We start from the raw sequence: 22,198 nt of genomic DNA on the forward strand, positions 1-22,198 counted from the left end.
TGCTTATTCGTCATTGACCCTGTGAATACAAGGCTGATGTACATGCTGTACTTCTTTGCTATCAGTTTCCATTGTTCAGAAGCAATGATTCCTAAACGGCAGTCAAACTGCCATAAATAGCTTCCACCACCTGATGCTTCCTCCACCCTTTACATTCCTCTCTCCTCCACCACTACCTACAACACAGCAGGCAGCTGAGGGAGGACAGCTTATAATCATATCTGGAATGGAGTTCATGGAATGGTATCAAACACATGGAAACTATTGTTTAATGAGTTCCATTCTATTAATTCCGTTGCAGCCATTACTATGAGCCCATGCCACTGGTGTGGAGAGGAGTAGACAGGAGGCAGTCACAGGTTTAGAACTACTGAGTTTATTTAAGCACCATATATCAAAGTGGGACAAAACCCAAAAGCTGTTGTGCTCAAAATATATCTTCATAAACAAAAAGGCACAGGGCAAACCCAAAGCGCAAAACATAAAGTACTCAGGAAATAGTAGGAGAGATTCCCCTCAGGAAACCACATAACATTTGCAATGACTGACAAAGACAAATTGCAGAGGGAGATTATATACAGTGATAGAGTGGGGATTGAAACCAGCTGTGTGTAATGATGACGAGAGTCCCGGGATTGATGAGTGAAGGGCGTTTTCCAGCAGTGGGTTCGACGCTGAACGCCTGAGCTGGACAGGAGGGGGAGCCAAAGCGAAGGCTGGTGTGACACCCATCCTCTCCAACTAAGGTTTCACCAACCTCCTGTGACCTCCAAACCTCTATTCTACCACTGTCTGCAGGAAGTCATCCTCTCTCATCCTCTCTCCCTGCCTCCTCATGAAAATCTCCCACCAGGCTTTTGAATAACTGCTGTGGTACCCAGAGGCACTCCTCTGGTAGAGGAGATGGAGTAGTACGTGGAAGATAAGATGTCAGAGGAAGTGTTGTCAGAGCTCTGCATCAGCCATCAAAGCTGCATTGGCATGACACAGCAAGTATAGCCAAATCATCAAACTAACTAATCATATGATACCTTGTAGTCATGCCCAAACCCCAAGCCCTTGACCTGTAGTCCAGTAACACATTGTCTCCAAAATGTAATCCAAGGGACATCTGGTCTGTGGGCACACAACTCTCTCACGCATGTAGGTCTATACACAGACACAAACATGAACATAACAATGCTCACATATGCACACACATTCACATACACACACAGCTGAGTGATGACATTGTTTGTCCACGGACACACAGTTATTAATTCCACATCTTGGCTGGAAATATAATGTACAGAGGAGTTCTTATATCCTGACATGTCCTTGACTGTAGGAGAGACTGTTGCCCACACAAGATAATGTTTTTCAGACTACTTATCCATATGGGAGAGTGACTATTATATAAAGCCTATAATAATTTACGATATGAAACTGTTGATATGGAGACGGTTGTCTTCCAAACCATAGAATAGGTTATACACCACCCTATCGGAGAAAATACTATGGCTACACAATACTTTGGCTACAAAAATAGGTGCTATCTAGAACCTATAAGGATTTTTCAGCTGTCCCCATAGAACCCTTTTTGGTTCTAGGTAGAACTAGTTTGGGTTCCATGTAGAACCCTTTCCACGGAGGCTTCTACATGAAACCCAAAAGGGTTCTACCTGGAACAATTAAGGGTGCTACCTGGAACCAGAAAGGGTTATCCTATGGGGACAGACAAACAACCCTTTTTTTATGTTTATGTGTGTGTTTGTCTTCATGCATTTTGTAATTGTGTGTATTGTATATTTTAAGTGCTTGATGTGTTTATGCAGGACTCATCTGTAAAAGAGACCATAGTCTCAGTATGACTTTACCATCAAAATATGTTAGCAGGTGTTATGGCAGGTGCAATCAATGCAGTAAATGCCAAACAAGCACACAATAACCAACCATTCAAAAATAATCCAAAAGTTGTTTTTCTGAGCAGTTGTTTGTTATTTACAGATAGACCTGTAGCGTATCTAGTCTACTGTAGAACTCCACTTTGTGATATCTCAAAACTAAGCCTGTATGAAAGTTCAGTCTGGTTTAAAAGCATCGTCGTTCGACATCGTGTGTAATTGTTTTGCCACGGATTTAGGCCACGGATTTAGGCCTAGCTTCAACAAATAGTAATGGTAATGTAATGATTAACTTTCTAACAATATTTAATCTTTGCTTCTGTCATGCGCAGGTTGTCTCGAGCCCGCATTTTTGCTGCGATATTGTTGGTTACACAAGACTTCTGTAGCTACCTGTCACTACTGGTCGAGGTGAACATGAAAGTGAAAGCAGTGAAATCCCCAGATTGTTAGGCCTAGTCACCGCTCCAGACAGTAAAAGGTGTTGCTCAGGTGAGTGAGGCTATATTCTTTTGACATTTGAAAGGGTTTATGCTTATGAGAAAAATGTATCTGTATGTCTGTAATGCTTACCCCTATAGAAAATAAGAGCAGAGGATTCTGCTGAGGCAGATTGTTTTTACAGACTAGGTTTCATGCAAATTGGGGCATTTGTCATACAATTCAACTCTTTAGCCTCTGCATGCTAAGTATTGCTTCGAAAATGGTGACGAATGTACTATAAGGCTATGCAGAGACATACTTCAATAGATACCAAGCGTCTCTTTCCATTTTTACAGGCACGTTTTAACATGTCACTGCAGCTATCAACAAATAAGCTGTCTCTCTCATGGAAACTTAAGTGGGGAGGATGTTTATTCATCAACAGTGTTGGGGAGTAGTGAACTACTGTACATTTCAACTAGTAATGTAATTACATTTTGCAGTAGCTTGGCGGTAGTTGTACTTCAAATCTTGGTAGTGTTTCCAGTAGTATCTTGCTAGCGTTTTGTACATTTTTGCCATGTAGTGATAACTACTGGAACTACACTACTTTTATTTGTAAAAATAATAATAAAATATGGGTGAAGTAGGCAAGAATGTCCTTTCTTTTTCATCATCAAACTTGCCTAATTCTCACTTGAAACACCTTTTTGTGTGTGCCTAATTCTCACTTTTGTTTTTAATAGGCTTAATTACACATTCTGTTAACATCTGACTCAAGAGTGAACTGTTCTTGCAATTCGTAGTCTATGACATTTCATATTTAGATATGGTAATTTTTACAAAGTAGTTTGGATGTAGTTAACTACTTTTTCTAAGTAAGCTGTATTTTTCTTAAGGGTAGCTTTGGACACTCTTACTGACACTCTTACTGACAGTTGTGGCTGTTTCGCTTGATGTATTGTTGTTTCTACCCTCTTGCCCTTTGTGCTCTTGTCTGTGCCCAATAATGTTTGTATCGTGTTTTGCGCTGCTGCCATGTTGTGTTGCTACCATGTTGTCATGTTGTGTTGCTACCATGCTATGTTTTCATGGCAGATGATTAAGGGGGCTGCTTTATATAATTAACATTTCATTATTATTTATTTTTCCATATTTTCTCATTGTTTCTGTGATCAAAAAAAACGAACTTGTGGATGGGTCCTCCCGAGTGGCGCAGCGGTCTAAGACACTGTATCGCAGTGCAAGCTGCGTTGCTGCAGATGCTGGTTCGATACCTGTCTGTGTCGCATCTGGGTGGGAATCTACGGTATTGCTCTCGATTGGTTCAGTCATATTTATGTAACTTACATTTCTCAGTGAGCATGGGTGGTTGAGTATCGTCCCCAGCAACTATTCACTATGGTGTCCCTCAGGGGTCAATTCTAAGCCCCATCCTTTTTTCCCTGTACATGTGTCCCCTTGGCGACATCATTCGCGATCACAAAATTCAGTTTCACTGCTATGTGGATGACACACAGCTTTATATACCAATCAGATCCAGTGATCAAGCTAGCGTAGCTACCCTTCACAAGTGTCTTGTTGATATATGTTGGATGTCTGACAACTTCTTCCAGCTCAATGACAAGAAATCAGGTTGTTTTATTTGTCCCTCACCTTGCTAGAACCCAGACTGAGAATAACCTTGGTCCTTTGTCCACCAATGTAAAGCCTAGGGCCAGAAACCTTTGTCTTCTTTGACCCTAATCTAAATTTCGAGTTGCATGTAAAGAAGATTGTCCAGTCCTGCATTTATCGTCTTAATATAGACAAAGTATTTTATTTCAGTCACTGATCAGGACAAAGTTAATCATGATTTTATTTCCTCACTCCTAGCTTACGTTAACTCTTTATATACACATTTATTAGTCAGAAATAACTCCGTACACATATTTCAAAATGATGCAGCTTGGCTTTTAACAGGCACTAGAAAATGTACCATGTCACACCTATTTTAGCTTCAATACACTGGCTGTCACGTTCATCGTATAGAGGAGACCAAGGCGCAGCGTGATATGAATACATCTTCTTTAACTAAACGAACACTTAACTATACAAAACAACAAAACTAACGTGAAGCTAATACAACGAGTGCTGACATGCAACTACACATAGACAATAACACACAGATAAACCAAGGAATATGGCTACGTAAATATGGTTCCCAATCGCACATAAACAGCTGCCTCTGATTGAGAACCAATCCAGGCAACCATAGACATATAAACACCTAGACTAGAAAAACCCCTAGACATACAAAAAACCCTAGACAACACAAAAACCCACATACCACCCTCGTCACACCCTGACCTAACCAAAATAATAAAGAAAACAACGATAACTAAGGTCAGGGCGTGACACTGGCTACCAATCACTTTTAGAATAGATTTTTCACTTGTATTAATCATGTTTAAGGCTCAGTTTAGCCCTATCCTATATCTCAGATATTTTATCTCCTTACGAGTGGGGACGCAGCCTGAGATCTTCTAGCAAAGCACTGTTGACCATTCCAAAGTCTAAAATTGCCATTAAAGCGCCTAGACTTTGGAATGGTCTGTTAGAAGAGATCAGGTTTGCAGATTCAGTGCCCCTTTTTAAATCCCTACTGAAGACAGACTTTTATAAAAAAATACATTCATAGCAGTGACTTGTGAATTGTTTGTCCCTGGCCTAGCGACATATTAGAATATAATACTCCCTACATAGTTAAAAAAAAAACATATTAAAAAACAACATATGGAACAGCGGGGACTGTGAAGCAACACAAACATTGGCACAGACACATGCATACACACACACACACGTTAACATATGCACTATACATACACATGGATTTAGTAGTGTAGATATGTGGTAGTGGTGGAGTAGGGGCCCGAGGGCACACAGTGTGTTGTGAAATCTGTGAATGCATTGTAATGTTTTTAAATTGTATAAACTGCCTTAATTATGCTGTACCCCAGGAAGAGTCTGCTGCTTTGGCAGCAGCTAATGGGGATCCATAATAAATAGAAATACAAACTCGTCAGTCCATTCTCTTTCGGAAAAATTAAGGCTATTCAATACGAGAAATTATACGAGATCTTCAGTTTCTTGGCAACGCTGTGTAGTACTCCCTTCACAGAACAGCGCAAATTGCCTCTAACCAGAATAGAAAGAGGAGTGTGAGGCTCCGGTGCACAACTGAGCAAGAGGACAAGTACATTAGAGTGTCTAGTTTGAGAAACAGATGCCTCACAAGGCCAGCATCCCGGAATTGCCTCTTCATTGTTGACATTGAGACGGGTGTTTTGCGGGTACTATTTAATGAAGCTGCCATTTGAGGACTTGTGAGGCGTCTGTTTCTCGAACTAGACACTCTAATGTACTTGTCCTCTTGCTCAGTTGTGCACCGGGGCCTCCTACTCCTCTTTCTATTCTGGCTAGAGCCAGTTTGCGCTGCTCTGTGAAGGGAGTAGTACACATTGTTGTACGAGATCTTCAGTTTCTTGGCAAGTTCTCACATGAAATAGCCTTCATTTCTCAGAACAAGAATAGACTGACGAGTTTCAGAAGAAAGTTCCTTGTTTCTGGCCATTTTGAGCCTGTAATCGAACCCACAAATGCTGATGCTCCAGATACTCAACTAGTCTAAAGAAGGCCAGTTTTATTGCTTCTTTAATCAGAACAACAGTTTTCAGCTGTGCTAACATAATTTCAAAATGGTTTTCTAATGATCAATTATCTTTTTAAAATGATAAACTTGGATTAGCTAACACAACGTGCCATTGGAACACGGGAGTGATGGTTGCTGATAATGGGCCTCGGTACGCCTATGTAGATATTCCATATAAAATCAGCCATTTCCAGCTATAGTAGTCTTTTACAACATTAACAATGTCTACACTGTATTTCTGATCAATTTGATGTTATTTTAATGGACAAAAAAATGTGCTTTTCTTTCAAAGACAAGGACCCCAAACTTTTGAAAAATAATGTATGTCACTCCCTTTGGTTCTTTCCCTAGGCATTATTGTTTCTGTTCCTGTGACTCTGTTTGTGTTCCATGTCTGTACACTGCTTGTATTTCTTGTTTTGTTCCATGTTCGTTTATTTATTAAATTATTCACTCCCTGTATTTTCTTCCCGACTCCTCCCATCGTACACGTTAGAGAGTAACACCTCACCAAAGTGGAGCATCAGGGATTTACATTTTTTTTTTTGTGAGTGTGGGTGACGTCGGGTCCGGGTGCCGCAACCGGGGATGCCTCAGCTGGCTCGACCGGTTTCCATGCCTCAGCCGTTTCATCAGGTTTACAAGATGCGGTTGGCTCGGCAGTCTCCAACTCCTCAGCCAGGTCGGCAGGCTCCCGTGCCTCAGAAGAAGCAACCGGCCCGCTCCTTGTCCTCGGGACCGTCCTTCTGGTCAGCGTCCTGCGGCTAGAGCCGCGCATCGGGGAGGGGGTACTGTCACATACACTCCCTCTCCGGCATTCGAGGTCGTCAGGCTGCTCATTATTACGCACACCTGTCACCGCCATTACGCGCATCAGCGCCTCATCAGACTCGCCTGGACTCACTCACCTGCCTGATGACCTTCCCTATATATGTCACTCCCTTTGGTTCTTTCCCTAGGCATTATTGTTTCTGTTCCTGTTCCTCTGTTTGTGGTCCATGTCTGTACACTGCTCAGGTTTCTTGTTTTGTTCCATGTTCATTTATTAATTAAATTATTCACTCCCTGTCATTGCTTCCCGACTCCCAGTGTACACGTTATACTGTCCCTGTCCCTCTTACCTTCAAGAGAAAATAGCATGTTGTCTGTAAACAGAAGCTGTTCCTGATGACTGCTGAGACAGTCACCAAAAGCTACAGGCACTTTTAACAACACATTCCACAGACACGGCCTTACCTGACTCAAGAGATTTATTTTTTGAGACATTTTTCATCTTTCCCCTACATTTTTATTTTAGTAACCAGGGACATTCAATGGCAAGCGGTGATCAGATGGCAGAGATTGGGGAACCTGGGGACATGGAGGAGGTCAATGAAGCTCAGGGTCTAGAGGACGGATCCTCCCTCAAATCCACCATGGAGAGGAATGGGAAGACTCAACCCGACGGCCCGGTGAAGGAGAGGAAACTGGGGATGATGAAGCAATTCAGGGAGAGCATGAAGCGGGTTGGAGAGAGGAGTCCTCTGGCCTCAAACAGCAAAGGGTCAAAGGACAGACCCTATTCAGACCAGGGGGGGGACAGTATTGACCCTGAAGTGACATCTCTGACCCATCAGCTGCCGCCCACTCACTCACCAAGTAAGTTTTACTCGGGTTTATCCCTCTGTCAAATTAAGTGAGTTATGAAATATCCTCTTTAGTCAAGAAATGGCTTCCCAAGGTCATGGGAAGAGGAAGTCTCAGGAGACATAGGATGACAGTATAAATTACAGGAAGGACTCACCTATGCACTGTATTGGGGACTTGTATTTATTTATTTTCAGCCTGACATAGGCCAGACTGAGCAGGGGGTTTTCCTCATTACTCAATAACTTACATTCCTATCTTAATCAGAAAACAGCTCCCAACCAAGCAGGATATACACTAACATATCTAACCTTCGTACAATAACAAATCTGGCAGAAGGCTGCTTAACCAGTTGCCAATGTAGTATCTTTTTTGTGTTTGTGCGTGTGTGTGACTGTACGACTTTCCGTTTGTTCGCACACACACAAACAGTCAGCACACCCACTATTACACTGAAAAAGTAGTTACATTTCTACCGGTATTCATTGTCAAAGAGATCAGCAACTCTCTCTCTCTCTCTCTCAGGTTTGAGTGCTGGGTCTCCTGTGGCCTCTCCCCTGAAGAGTCCAGGTGAGTTTTTTCAAAGGAAGGAGGGAGAAGAGAGTGCAGAAGATTCACCACCATCCCAGAAAAAACACTCCAGAACACACTCAGGTACACTGCTGTTAACCCAACCGACCAGAACTTGTTCTTGTCAATGGTTGTTTTTAAAGGCTGTTTGCACTAGGCATAGATGCTGTTCAAAGACAAGCACAAATACATCTCTTTCACTGAGAGAATTCTAGAGAGCTTTGTTGGGATACCCTTCTGTAATACAGGCGTTCCTAAACTTTTACTGCACATGACCCCAAATTGACACCAGAAAATGCAGAGGACCCCATTTGGGAAAATTATATTCCCCTAGTTAACGCTGTATGTTCATATTTACAACATGTTAGGTCCCGCAGGCTGTTCCAACACATAATAATGACATGAAAGTACGTTCCAATAGTGTAAGAGGTCCTTAGTTGACACTAAAAGGTTGTATTCGTATATCTATTTGAAGATAAATGTTATTATTTTGTTTGATAAGATTAAGTTTGGGAACCACTGTCAATCTGTTTTCTACATTGGCCATCTATAGACCCATCAACCATTGGGGACTCTCTTCTGAAGAAGGGGGCTTCCATTCGACGGAGTTTGCGACTTGTGAGGAATAAGAAGGACAAGACCCTCAAACAGGAGCCGCTCCAGTCTGTCACTGAGATCACAGTGGAGGAGAAGAGGGAGAAGAAGAAAGAAGAGATCAATGAGTCATACATACTCCCAGAGATACCCCTCATACCCCCCTCAGGTAAGGCTCTGTCTGTCTCTCTCTCTTTCAGTATCAAAGTCAAAGAGATCACCCAGCTAGGACATTTGGTTACTTGGAAGTTGTGGGAATGTATGATTTTCCATTGATTCTTCAAAAAAAGCGATACTTTTCCTAACCGGTAAAACTTTTTTTTTTATGTTCTGAGAACGGAAGTGATAATTTCGACTGTTCTTGGAATGTACATTTTTAGGGTGCAGGAAGGTTATTAGAACATTTTACAATGGTTCCCTGAAAGTTTTCCTGGGAGGTTTTTATTAACGTTCCGAGAACATAAATTATAGGTTATTTGAAGGGAATTAAAACGACAATATGTAACTTTTTGGGCGACCCAACCAAATTCACATAGAAACGTGCGTTATAGATCTGTCATTCTCATTGAAAGCAAGTCTAAGAAGCGGTAGATCTGTTCTATGTGCACTATTTCTATGCTTCCCTTAAATTTAATTTTTGTCTTTTCCTTTTGTACACCAACTGAATATTTAAATGCAAGATTTTCTAGGGATTTAGATGGTATAATGATTCTCTACACTATACTTGCTTGTTTTGTCACATTAACTGAAAGTAGGCAAACTATTATACAGTGGGGCAAAAAAGTATTTAGTCAGCCCCCAATTGTGCCATTTCTCCCACTTAAAAAGATGAGGCCTGTAATTTTCATCATAGGTACACTTCAACTATGACAGACAAATGAGATTTTTTAAAAATCCAGAAAATCACATTGTAGGATTTTAATGAATTTATTTCCAGAAAATCACATTGTAGGATTTTAATGAATTTATTTGCAAATTATGGTGGAAAATAAGTATTTGGTCAATAACAAAAGTTTATCTCAATACTTTGTTATATACCCTTTGTTGGCAATGACAGAGGTCAAACATTTTCTGTAAGTCTTCACAAGGTTTTCACACACTGTTGCTGGTATTTTGGCCCATTCCTCCATGCAGATCTCCTCTAGAGCAGTGATGTTTTGGGGCTGTTGCTGGGCAACACAGACTTTCAACTCCCTCCAAAGATTTTCTATGGGGTTGAGATCTGGAGACTGGCTAGGCCACTCCAGGACCTTGAAATGCTTCTTAGGAAGCCACTCCTTCGTTGCCCGGGCGGTGTGTTTGGGATCATTGTCATGCTGAAAGACCCAGCCATGTTTCATCTTCAATGCCCTTGCTGATGGAAGGAGGTTTTCACTCGAAATCTCATGATACATGGCCCCATTCATTCTTTCCTTTACACGGATCAGTCGTCCTGGTTCCTTTGCAGAAAAACAGCCCCAAAGCATGATGTTTCCACCCCCATGCTTCACAGTAGGTATGGTGTTCTTTGGATGCAACTCAGCATTCTTTGTCCTCCAAACACAACGAGTTGAGTTTTTACCAAAAAGTTATATTTTGGTTTCATCTGACCATATGACATTCTCCCAATCTTCTTCTGGATCATCCAAATTCTCTCTAGCAAACTTCAGATGGGCTTGGACATGTACTGGCTTAAGCAGGGGGACACGTCTGGCACTGCAGGATTTGAGTCCCTGGCGGCATAGTGTGTTACTGATGGTAGGCTTTGTTACTTTGGTCCCAGCTCTCTGCAGGTCATTGACTAGGTCCCCCCGTGTGGTTCTGAGATTTTTGCTCACCGTTCTTGTGATCATTTTGACCCCACGGGGTGAGATCTTGCGTGGAGCCCCAGATCGAGGGAGATTATCAGTGGTCTTGTATGTCTTCCATTTCCTAATAATTGCTCCCACGGTTGACTTCTTCAAACCAAGCTGCTTACCTATTGCAGATTCAGTCTTCCCAGCCTGGTGCAGGTCTACAATTTTGTTTCTGGTGGCTCTTTGGTCTTGGCCATAGTGGAGTTTGGAGTGTGACTGTTTGAGGTTGTGGACAGGTGTCTTTTATACTGATAACAAATTCAAACAGGTGCCATTAATACAGGTAACGAGTGGAGGACAGAGGAGCCTCTTAAAGAAGAAGTTACAGGTCTGTGAGAGCCAGAAATCCTGCTTGTTTGTAGGTGACCAAATACTTATTTTCCACCATAATTTGCAAATAAATTCATTAAAAATCCTACAATGTGATTTTCTGGATTTTTTTTCTTCTCATTTTGTCTGTCATAGTTGAAGTGTAGCTATGATGAAAATTACAGGCCTCTCTCATCTTTTTAAGTGGGAGAACTTGCACAAATGGTGGCTGACTAAATACTTTTTTGCCCCACTGTAATTTTTGCCAGAAAATCGCAGTGAAATCTGCATAGTGCACCTTTAAAAATTGTTCTGAGAACATGTTTCAGTAATACTGTTAATAGTACTGCTAGATTAGTTTGGGTTAACTGTTTTGAACTCCAAGCACAGATGGGACACACAGAAATTATTTTGCTTCGGCATTAATCATGCAAAAATATTTATTATTTATTGCGGCATGGCGTCAGTGAGATTCTAACCTCTGATCTTCTGTCTTCTATCCAAGGAATTAGTCCTCTGCGCCACCAGGATGGAGCTAGCGTGTCATTTTTTAAACTCATATAAAACTGTTCATTTTACTCTATTCAAACAGACCCCATTTCAAAGGAAACAAGCACTCATTAAGATCAGGTGTGGCCAATTAGTGGAACACTTAAACACACTTAACAAGATAGGGGATAGAGAGAGTTTTGTTGAAGCTGAGAGTGGAATGTATATGTTTTTAAGTAGCATTCTTTGAACGTTACTAGTGTTTTCTTGTGGTTTTATTAATGTTCTGAGAACATGATTTTAAGTAGAACCATGTAGGAACCTGTAGGAAACGTTATGCTGAAATTCCCACCTAAGAAACATATGGTTTTCAGAATGTTATGTGCTACCTGGCTATCCTGCACCCTTCCCAGATCATTGTGGGTAGGTTGTATGTAAAATAACCATAGGACAACCACGCTCTCACCAAGCTGTAAGAAACATATGATTCTCCTGGCATTAGGTGCTAGCTGGGCAGCAACTCTCTCTCTCTCTCTCACTCAGGTTTGAGTGCTGGGTCTCCTGTGGGCTCTCCCCTGAAGAGTCCGGTTGGGTTCTTCCAAATAAAGGAGGGAGGAGAGATTGCAGAAGATTCACCACCATCCCAGAAAAAACACTCCAGAACACACTCAGGTACACCACTGTTTACCCAACCAACCATAACTTGTTTTTGTCAATGGATGTTTTTAGAGGCTGTTTGCAGTAGGCATAAATGCTGGTCAAAGATGAGCACAAATACATATTTTTGACTGACAGAATTCTAGAGAGCTCCGTTGCGATATCCTGAGTCTTTTTAAGGTCTTCATAATCTGATCTCTGTATTGGCCATCTATAGACCCATCAACCATTGGGGACTCTCTTCTGAAGAAGGGGGCTTCCATTCGACGGAGTTTTCGACTTGTGGGGAATAAGAAGGACAAGACCCTCAAACAGGAGCAGCTCCAGTCTGTCACTGAGATCACAGTGGAGGAGAAGAGAGCGGGGGAGGAGAGCGTAGAGATCAAAGAGTCATACATACTCCCAGAGATACCCCTCACACCCCTCTCAGGTGAGGCTCACCCCCCCCCTCTCGCTCCCACCCTTTCTCACTCACACTCTCTTTCTCTCTCACTTTGATTTGTCTCGTCCATATTTCTTTGTTTTAGCAACAGAGATCACAAGAGATCTTATCTGTGATGTAAATCACTATGCTTGTGTGTGCAGTATGTGTGTATTAGGTAAAACAGCCTGAACTTCCACAGACGGATAACAAAGTCGTCTCTCTATGCACTAAGGCCTTCACTCTGTCTGCTCTTGATTGCAGTGATGCAGATCAACGAGCTGATTAAGACTGAGGTGCTGGAGGAGGCCCACCTGAACCTCCTCTCCCTACGCCAGGAGTTCCAGCGGGAGAGGGATGAGTGCAGGGAGGAGGCCTCCCCCATGGAGCTGGCAAAGAAGGAGAAGGACCTGAGCATCCTTTACAGAGCCATGCAGGAAAAGGTGAAGGAGATAGTGCGCAACTCCAACAGCCTTTCCTCCCTCAACAAGGAGCTCCTGATGCATGTGGCCCGCATCATCCAGGAGGAGGAGAAGAGGGAGGCAGAGCCTGGGGGCGTGGTTGTGCTAGGGGACTGGCGGGGTGCCTGGAGGGAGGCTGTGAGCGAGGGGGTCGAGGCAACATTGAAGAGAGTTCCTCTGGACAGGCCCGAGCAGAATGCCTCCTGGCTGGCTATCCACCTGGGTCTGCTGGGCAAGGCCATCGTAGAAGACTTGGAGAAGGTGAAGAGAGAGCTGCAGGGCTCTTACCCACCCAGCTTCAACGTGTTCAGCACCTACATGAGCTGTTACCATGGTGCTGTCAGCCAGCACCTGAACACGCTTCAGCAGCAGGTGACAGATCTGAAGGACTACTACGCCCTGCTGGACTGGATCATCAATCGCTATGAAAGGTGAGGAAGACTAAAAGTCATTGTCTTGACTAAGAATTACAGTGTATATAAACTAAATGTTTTCTAAGACTCAAAATGGTGAGTATTATTGTATCTGAGAGACACCATCCCTGTTGAACAGTGAGACGATAATGAGCAGTCCTTCATTGAGACCAGAGATGGAGGCTGAGAAAACAGGCCTCTCACTGGAGGAGGGCTTCCTGGACCAGCTCAAGGGGAAGTACTGCATGCGGGCTAAGGTAAGGGATCGAACACTCCTAAGAGACAGATGGAAAGATGTTTAGGAGGAATTCAGATTGAAAGCAGGTACACTAGAAGAGTTTACAAAACTTTTTGTTATATTTTGCTCATCAGTCCTTTAGCCTTTATTATTCTTTTGCTTTCCATGTCTTTTCCAGGAGGACATGAGAGCTTCGCTGGATAAAATATTAGAGCTTGAAAATGAGGACATTTGGATAAAGAAACAGGCACCAGAGACCGATGATGAACACTTCTTGAACTCTGACATACACATGGATATTTGGACGGTATTGTTTTGTCATGATTTCACATGTTGCAATACTGTCGTATCTCCATTAGAGGGCAACATTGCCTACTTAGTTACATTTTGATTGTCGTGACAGGCTACAACTTTGTAAGAGTTGAAACTGATGTTGCTTTCTTTGTAGAATGTTAAGAGCAATGCTGTTAACTCCAAGAGGATTGATGTGAACCTGGAGATGAGAGTAGTCTGTTCCTGCCTAGAAGAGTTACAGCAGTTTCCCAAACGGTATGCTCTGCAACAGACCTGCAACAGCATTTCGATACACTCGCAATAACATCTGCTAATCATGTGTATGTGACCAATAAAATGTTATTTGATTTGAGTCTGCTTTTTCTATCTCTATCCTAACCATTATTCACTGGAAAAACAAAACCGGGCCTTCTCATTTGCTTGTTAATAACCCCATGCCTTATATGTTTTATCTCACCATCTCCATAGATTTGAGACTAAATTAAGGTACTGCTGTAACAGTGTGGAAAACCCTTCACTTTGGGCTGACTATCAGATAACCTACATCAACAGCTTTACAGCTCTTATGTAAGTCTGACTCCTCCTTCACTACATCCGGTAAACAACACTACCCCCGAATGCGTAAGAGGCATTTCAGTTGAATACATTCAGTTGGACAAATGACTAGGTATCCCCCTTTCCCTTTCCGCCACCCACAATGTAGACTAGAATGTCCTGGACAACAGTTGCTAGGCAGTCAGTTCAGCTTGCCAGACACTTTGGGGTACATTCACCAAAGGAAGGTGTGAATAAGCGAAACATTTGACTGCTGCCTAAAAGGTTGACCTAAGAACAGAAGTCTTGGATCAGAAGAACAGTGTCCGTAACAATTAGTTTAATACTATCTCAGTGATTTGATGCACATTTTTGTTTGCAACCATATTTTAGTGGTATAAATGTCATGCATTTAGGTACAAGTTTAACTTCACTATGTCTGATTTGAAGTTGCCACTTATGCAACAGAAGTGTGATGGAAAACTGGGACGATTTGAACAACTATAAGACAGCAGTTATTTCATGTGCATTTTCTATGGAACCAAAATATGGTAATTTAGCCTGCCTGCAAGATGCTGTTCAAGATAAACATAAAAAATACAGAAGTCATGTTGAATTATGGATAAATATGTACAGTATCTTACAAACCAACTCAAACACACTAACATGCAGGCTCAGTGGCACACTATATCATATTATTGAACAAGTGAAAGTGTATTGAAGAGCAAAGCTGTTTCCAGGTATTTCTGAAGTATATCACTGCCAGTCTAAAGAGAGAAACACCACGTGGTTTCGGGGAAACGAAGCTGCGCAAAATAACTGCCTAGGGGTTTAAGCTGTAGAAAGAGAAAGACCTCTCTCCATGCTCAAAGAGCTGGTAATGCCACTGAATCAATCCACAGCATGCCTATGCCAGTCAAAAAAGAGGAACATAGTATTAGAAATGGGCAGAAAAAGTCAGAATTCTCTCCTGCAGATTTAGTTATTCATGTTCAAGGAGACAGGACACTCAGATGGCCAGATATAACTTTATACTGTTTAGCCATATTTTCTACTATTGGCATAATGTTTGTTTGGATAATCTCATCACGCAGCTCTATCAAGACAGCATAGCCCTTCTTCCCCAGATTACCAAATCCATCTGTCACAAATGTTTCCAAACAGACTCTGAAAACCCCCCAGTTTCACAAGAAACATCACATAGTTACACAAACAAAACATAATTCTGACAACCCCTGTTGAAACCCTCATGCCATTCCCCCTTCACCCCCCCCCCTTCCCCAACGTAGTGTTCTGCTGAATTGAACATAGGTGTGTAGGAATGACAACCTGACCTGACCTCTTTCATTTCCCTCTTTCTCTTCCTCTAGGGAGCATATGGAGGGCTACAGGGAGAGCTGCCCAACACAGGTGGACCATCTCAGCAGAGAGGTGGATGGCCTGGTCCATAGACTGGTCCAGAGCCTGGAGGACCAGTTTAAAAATGATGTTAGGGTAGGTTAGGGAGGGTATTTTGATTGACCTTTGACCTTGTCCTCATTCTACAAATGCCCTGATAGCCTGAGTTGATCAGAGTGTGAGGTGATTGAGATCTGTCTTTGCTACTTGTCTCGGGTGACCTGGAAGTTACTTAGTTTTGTAGCCTACTGATTTCCTCCTTGCACATGTTTCTGTAAAGGCTTTTAAACTAAGCTCTCAATTGCTCCTGCTGTCAATGTTATAGATGGGTGATCAAACAAACAAAAAAATTAGTGAGGGAATGGGTGGGTTAATATGCGTCTGTTTCTTCCAGCCCTACCTCAGGAGAATGATGACGAGGAAGTGGCTCTCCACAGATGAGGACTTCCAACAGCTGTATAGCAGGACAGAGAAGCTGACCCATCGCTGTTCACAAATGAGACCTCCATATGTACAGGTAAGGAATCGGGAAGTGCTGTTCATATTGTTTTAAATGAAGGATATACAGTGCCTTGCGAAAGTATTCGGCCCCCTTGAACTTTGCGACCTTTTGCCACATTTCAGGCTTCAAACATAAAGATATAAAACTGTATTTTTTTGTGAAGAATCAACAAGTGGGACACAATCATGAAGTGGAACGACATTTATTGGATATTTCAAACTTTAACAAATCAAAAACTGAAATTGGGCGTGCAAAATTATTCAGCCCCCTTAAGTTAATACTTTGTAGCACCACCTTTTGCTGCGATTACAGCTGTAAGTCGCTTGAGGTATGTCTCTATCAGTTTTGCACATCGAGAGACTGACATTTTTCCCATTCCTCCTTGCAAAACAGCTCGAGCTCAGTGAGGTTGGATGGAGAGCATTTGTGAACAGCAGTTTTCAGTTCTTTCCACAGATTCTCGATTGGATTCAGGTCTGGACTTTGACTTGGCCATTCTAACACCTGGATATGTTTATTTTTGAACCATTCCATTGTAGATTTTGCTTTATGTTTTGGATCATTGTCTTGTTGGAAGACATCTCCGTCCCAGTCTCAGGTCTTTTGCAGACTCCATCAGGTTTTCTTCCAGAATGGTCCTGTATTTGGCTCCATCCATCTTCCCATCAATTTTAACCATCTTGCCTGTCCCTGCTGAAGAAAAGCAGGCCCAAACCATGATGCTGCCACCACCATGTTTGACAGTGGGGATGGTGTGTTGCTTTTACGCCAAACATAACGTTTTGCATTGTTGCCAAAAAGTTCAATTTTGGTTTCATCTGACCAGAGCACCTTCTTCCACATGTTTGGTGTGTCTCCCAGGTGGCTTGTGGCAAACTTTAAACAACACTTTTTATGGATATCTTTAAGAAATGTCTTTCTTCTTGCCACTCCATAAAGGCCAGATTTGTGCAATATACGACTGATTGTTGTCCTATGGACAGAGTCTCCCACCTCAGCTGTAGATCTCTGCAGTTCATCCAGAGTGATCATGGGCCTCTCGGCTGCATCTCTGATCAGTCTTCTCCTTGTATGAGCTGAAAGTTTAGAGGGACGGCCAGGTCTTGGTAGATTTGCAGTGGTCTGATACTCCTTCCATTTCAATATTATCGCTTGCACAGTGCTCCTTGGGGTGTTTAAAGCTTGGGAAATCTTTTTGTATCCAAATCCGGCTTTAAACTTCTTCACAACAGTACCTCGGACCTGCCTGGTGTGTTCCTTGTTCTTCATGATGCTCTCTGCGCTTTTAACGGACCTCTGAGACTATCACAGTGCAGGTGCATTTATACGGAGACTTGATTACACACAGGTGGATTGTATTTATCATCATTAGTCATTTAGGTCAACATTGGATCATTCAGAGATCCTCACTGAACTTCTGGAGAGAGTTTGCTGCACTGAAAGTAAAGGGGCTGAATAATTTTGCACGCTCAGTTTTTGATTTGTTAAAGTTTGAAATATCCAATAAATGTCGTTCCACTTCATGATTGTGTCCCACTTGTTGATTCTTCACAAAAAAATACAGTTTTATATCTTTGTTTGAAGCCTGAAATGTGGCAAAAGGTCGCAAAGTTCAAGGGGGCCGAATACTTTCGCAAGGTACTGTAACACTCAATTAAGCAAATACTCTGAATTTTACTTGGTGATATGGTGCTGCTAGTGATAGACAACATTTAGAGACAGAATACAGACACCGGAGTTTAAACAAAGTTTACATACATTATATAATACAACTAGGTAGAGTGAGCATAGAGCTACAAAATAATTAGCAGTTTTTTCAGCTGCCGCAAGTAGTACATCCGCTGGTGTTCCTTCTTGGTGACCATTGTGATGTCCTTCCACTTGCGAGAGTTCAGGAATTCAGTGATCCAATGACAGATGGTGCTGGACACATTCAGCTGGGAGAGTTTGTCTTGTAGCAGTTCTGGGATGATGGTATTGAATGCAGAACTAAAGTCCACAAACAGTATCCTTGCATATGTCTTTGGGTTCTCCAGGTGTTTGAGGATGTAGTGTAGGCCCATGTTGACAGCATCATCCACAGACCAGTTAGCTCTGTAGGCAAACTGCAGTGCGTCGAGGAAAGCATCATTGATGTTTGTGAGATGGAACCGTACCAGACACTCATTGGTTTTCATGATGACCAAAGTGAGTGCTACAGGTCTGTAGTCATTCAGACAGGAACAGTGCATTGCTCTAGTGACTGTTTGAATATGTCCGTGAAAACGGGAGAGCTGGTCAGCGCAGTGCTTAAGTATGGCTGGAGAGACCGTGTCCGGGCCAGCAGCCTCCCTGCTATTCTCTTTCCTAAAGAGTCTGTTGCTGGAAGGTGACCATGCATAGAATGGAAAATGGATTCAAGTAGCTTCTTGAGTTGATGTGGAAATGTCAGTGAACTGCCAGGAAAAGCAGTAAAAGGGAGAGGAGGATGGATGTCACTTAGTTGATTAGGATGATGTCAGTCATGTGAAAGCGAATGTAAACTGTGAAAACAGCAGACTTTCATTTCTCTTTTTAATTATTTTCTCTTGCCCCGGTGTTCCTCTGCATCAGACCTTTTTGAGCTGCTTGCACTACTACGTGGTGAAAGAGTATGTCTCCCAGCTGATGAAAAACAACTACTCCTGTAAGAACAGGAAGCATGACAAAGCCGCCACCAAGATGAGGGCGCAGTGGAATAAACTCAAGGATCTGTTTGAGGAAATGGTAGCTAACACTTCTTCAATTTACATTCACACACATTCCACTTTTCACGTTCATTCAACATTGTTTAAAATGTAGAATACTACAGTACATCGATTTGTTTCATCGTTATGTCTTTTGTGTTTTGAGGAATGTTACTTTGTATATTCAGAAAGGCTGTCATAAACAAATTACTTGTTATAACCATTCAAGACTACAAGACACACATACTTTCCTCTTCTATAAGACAACCCATGACTGGCTCCACCCAGTAGGAGACCACCTGAGTAACATCATTGGGGAAACAAACAAGAGGGACATAAAGAACCACCTGAAACTTTTAGTTGCTGACTACCCAGACATCAGGTAATACCATGCATCTTCCTGTGGTCATCTTGTATCTGTTGATTTTGGTGATCAACAGAGTATACCGGTGTAATATGCACACAGTATAAATGACCAAAAAAGAGCAAGTTAAAAAAACATCATGAATTCTACTCTGACTCTGTTATGGCCCTGTTGCTGTGAAGAGAGAACAGCAGTGGAAGATAAAGTAGGTCAGTGGTTAGCAGTGTTCATCAGACAGGGGAAGCATGTTGACTGTAGCAGATTGAGAGGGAGCAGAAAGCATTGTTGATTCCTGAGAGCAGTAAATGCATGATGTACATAGGAGGGGCAAGACCCGCCTGAGCCTGGTGAGTGGTACTTACCCTCAGATTACACAGACCCACAAAGATTTCGAAAACAAATCAATTTTTTAACAACTCCCATATCCATTGGGTGAAATACCACAATGTGCCATAACAGCAGCAAGATTTGTGACAAGTTGCAACAAGAAAAGGGCAACCAGTGAAGCATTGTAAATACAACCCATATTTATGTTTATTTTCCCTTTTTGTAACACTGTCCATAATGACATTTGGAAAGTCTTTATTGCTTTGAAACATTTGTGAGTGTAATGTTTACTGTTAATTTTTTGTTTATTTCACTTTTGTTTATTATCTATTTCACTTGATTTGGCAATGTTTCCCATGTGAAAAAAGCCCATTGAATTGACTACAAAGCAGGGTTGACAGTGGGGGGGGTGTTCCCCGATGAGGCATGTATGTTGATGAGGCCCTTGTATGTTGTGCTGTACTATCCCAGAACATTGTCCTGGTCTGGGTTTTTGTTCAACAAATGATGTCAGAGAGGTTATTTGAACTTTAGTAAACTATATATCAAGATTCACTTTATTTTTTGTCTCGGTCTGCAGTAAGAAGCACCTGTCGGCTGTGCTGTACTTCAGGGGCTTGATGCGGGGCAGGGAGAGACAGGTGATCCTGCAGCGTCTCACTGAGCTGAAGAGGGAACTGGGAACCGCAGGGAACATTGGAGATAATAGAAGAGCCCTCTTCAGTGATATGCAGGTCACCGTCACCAATACAGACCGTCTGGCTGACATTCCGTTCTTCTGCTTCCTCCTCCCAGACAGCTAATAAACGGACCTAGATACAGAAGCCTACGACAGAGATGATAACCTAACCAAACTGTCTGAGAAAAAGAACATACTGTATCACAAGTAGGATCACCTCGCACAAATCAAACTGAGAATATTGATTAATGTAATCAAAGGGATGCTTTAAGACACCTCGTTTGTTTTCTATCATGTATTGTTACTACAGCCCACTGTCGCAAAAAGAAGCTTAGGACACAAATAATAATGGGGCTGATTTGCTAAATGAAGGAACAGCTTTAATATAGCAGATTGTGGCTTCCCTCAATGTAATTGTCTGCATTTCCAATCCCCAATATCTTTATTTGTAAATATGTCTATTAAAATATATATATATATATATATATATATTTTTTTTTCCCCTAACCCTACCATCCCTCCCCTAATTGGCATAAACTAATGGACAACAACACTTAGGCTTCTACTTCCAGCTTATACATGCTATATACATTTTACGGACACAGTATATTTTACAATAGTTATCTTTTTGTTTTTAGTCCCATCCTTCAGCTCCACTCAACCCTTCCCATCGATCTCTGAACACCATCCAGTTTTGCCATATATTGAACACCATGTCATTTGCCATATTTTTGAACTGTGCTGGGATGTTTCACAAAACTTCTGAATCTTTCTATTCTCATAGATTCTACATATTGTAAATAAATAAATACTAATTTGTCTAAGAGTATTATTATAATATTGATCGATTGACTGACTTTTTGAATCACCCAGCAGTGCTATTTGCAGAGGGGGACATAACTTGGCCGGAGGTCTCGGGGCCCTCACATTTTGGGGGGCATCTAAAGCACATTTCCTGCATTTCTACACAATCTAATATGACCCATGGCACTTCTAGCCGTCTCTCTTTAGAACAACAAAAAGTAAGCAAAAATGCCCACAGTCATCAAGCTAGAAAAGAGATTATTAAATATGTTTAAGTGATTGATAAGCCTGAACTAGATCCATGATAATTCAATAATCAATGTTGTGTTGCACCTTTTAACCAATAGCCTAACAAATAAACAATGTTTAAAACTTTTGATTTTCTTTAAGACATCCTCTATATAAAATTTCAGGCAGACCACCCAGCCGACCCAAGCCGCCTACATGCCCGACCCCCACCAGTCTATTCAATAACTCAACTCTCCCCAATGCAACATCCTTCCCATCTTTTTTTTGTCTCAAGGAAAAGCTTTGGAAAACAAAAGTTGAATGAAAACACACATACACCTACACATAACAATATACCCTCCATATAATTCATATCATAGGCCTAATAGTTCTGTAGAGCTATTTTTACTTGCACACAATATAGCTGGGTCACCCCGTCCTGCCCCAAGGGATCCAATCAAATTGTCGGAAGTTTACATACACCTTAGCCAAATACATTTAAACTCAAGTTTTCACAATAACTGACATTTAATCCTAGCAAAAATTCCCTGTCTTACGTCAGTTAGGATCACCACTTTATTTTAAGAATGTGAAATGTTAGAATAATAGTAGAGTGATTTCTTTCAGCTTTTATTTCTTTCATCATATTCCCAGTGGGTTAGAAGTTTACATACACTTATTAGTATTTGGTAGCATTGCCTTTAAATTGTTTAACTGGGGTCAAACATTTTGGGTAGCCTTCCACAAGCTTCC

General features: G+C 41.8%; 1 protein-coding gene across 3 annotated transcripts; it reads left to right on the top strand.

The window, feature by feature from the left end:
• The first annotated feature begins 2,248 nt into the window (after window positions 1–2,248).
• Window positions 2,249–20,963, top strand: LOC112261680 (exocyst complex component 3-like protein 4). 3 transcript variants are annotated; one of them, XM_024437201.2, is made up of 16 exons: window positions 2,250–2,375; window positions 7,295–7,635; window positions 8,149–8,277; window positions 8,747–8,956; window positions 11,964–12,092; window positions 12,295–12,507; window positions 12,763–13,390; window positions 13,512–13,629; window positions 13,789–13,917; window positions 14,059–14,159; window positions 14,373–14,471; window positions 15,809–15,932; window positions 16,231–16,353; window positions 18,931–19,083; window positions 19,307–19,425; window positions 20,315–20,963. In XM_024437201.2, the coding sequence occupies exons 2-16, from the start codon at window positions 7,311–7,313 to the stop codon at window positions 20,535–20,537; spliced, it is 2,823 nt and encodes a 940-aa protein (XP_024292969.1). In that variant the 5' UTR covers window positions 2,250–2,375; window positions 7,295–7,310; the 3' UTR covers window positions 20,538–20,963. The 3 variants fall into 3 exon arrangements, with proteins under 3 accessions (XP_024292971.1, XP_024292969.1, XP_024292970.1); XM_024437203.2 differs by lacking the exon at window positions 20,315–20,963 and having other exon boundaries at window positions 2,249–2,375; window positions 19,273–19,425; XM_024437202.2 differs by lacking the exon at window positions 2,250–2,375 and having other exon boundaries at window positions 6,553–7,635.
• Window positions 20,964–22,198: the final 1,235 nt, after the last annotated feature.

The sequence above is a fragment of the Oncorhynchus tshawytscha genome, linkage group LG11 (genome assembly GCF_018296145.1).
Source record: "Oncorhynchus tshawytscha isolate Ot180627B linkage group LG11, Otsh_v2.0, whole genome shotgun sequence".
In the NCBI taxonomy this organism is placed as follows: domain Eukaryota; kingdom Metazoa; phylum Chordata; class Actinopteri; order Salmoniformes; family Salmonidae; genus Oncorhynchus; species Oncorhynchus tshawytscha.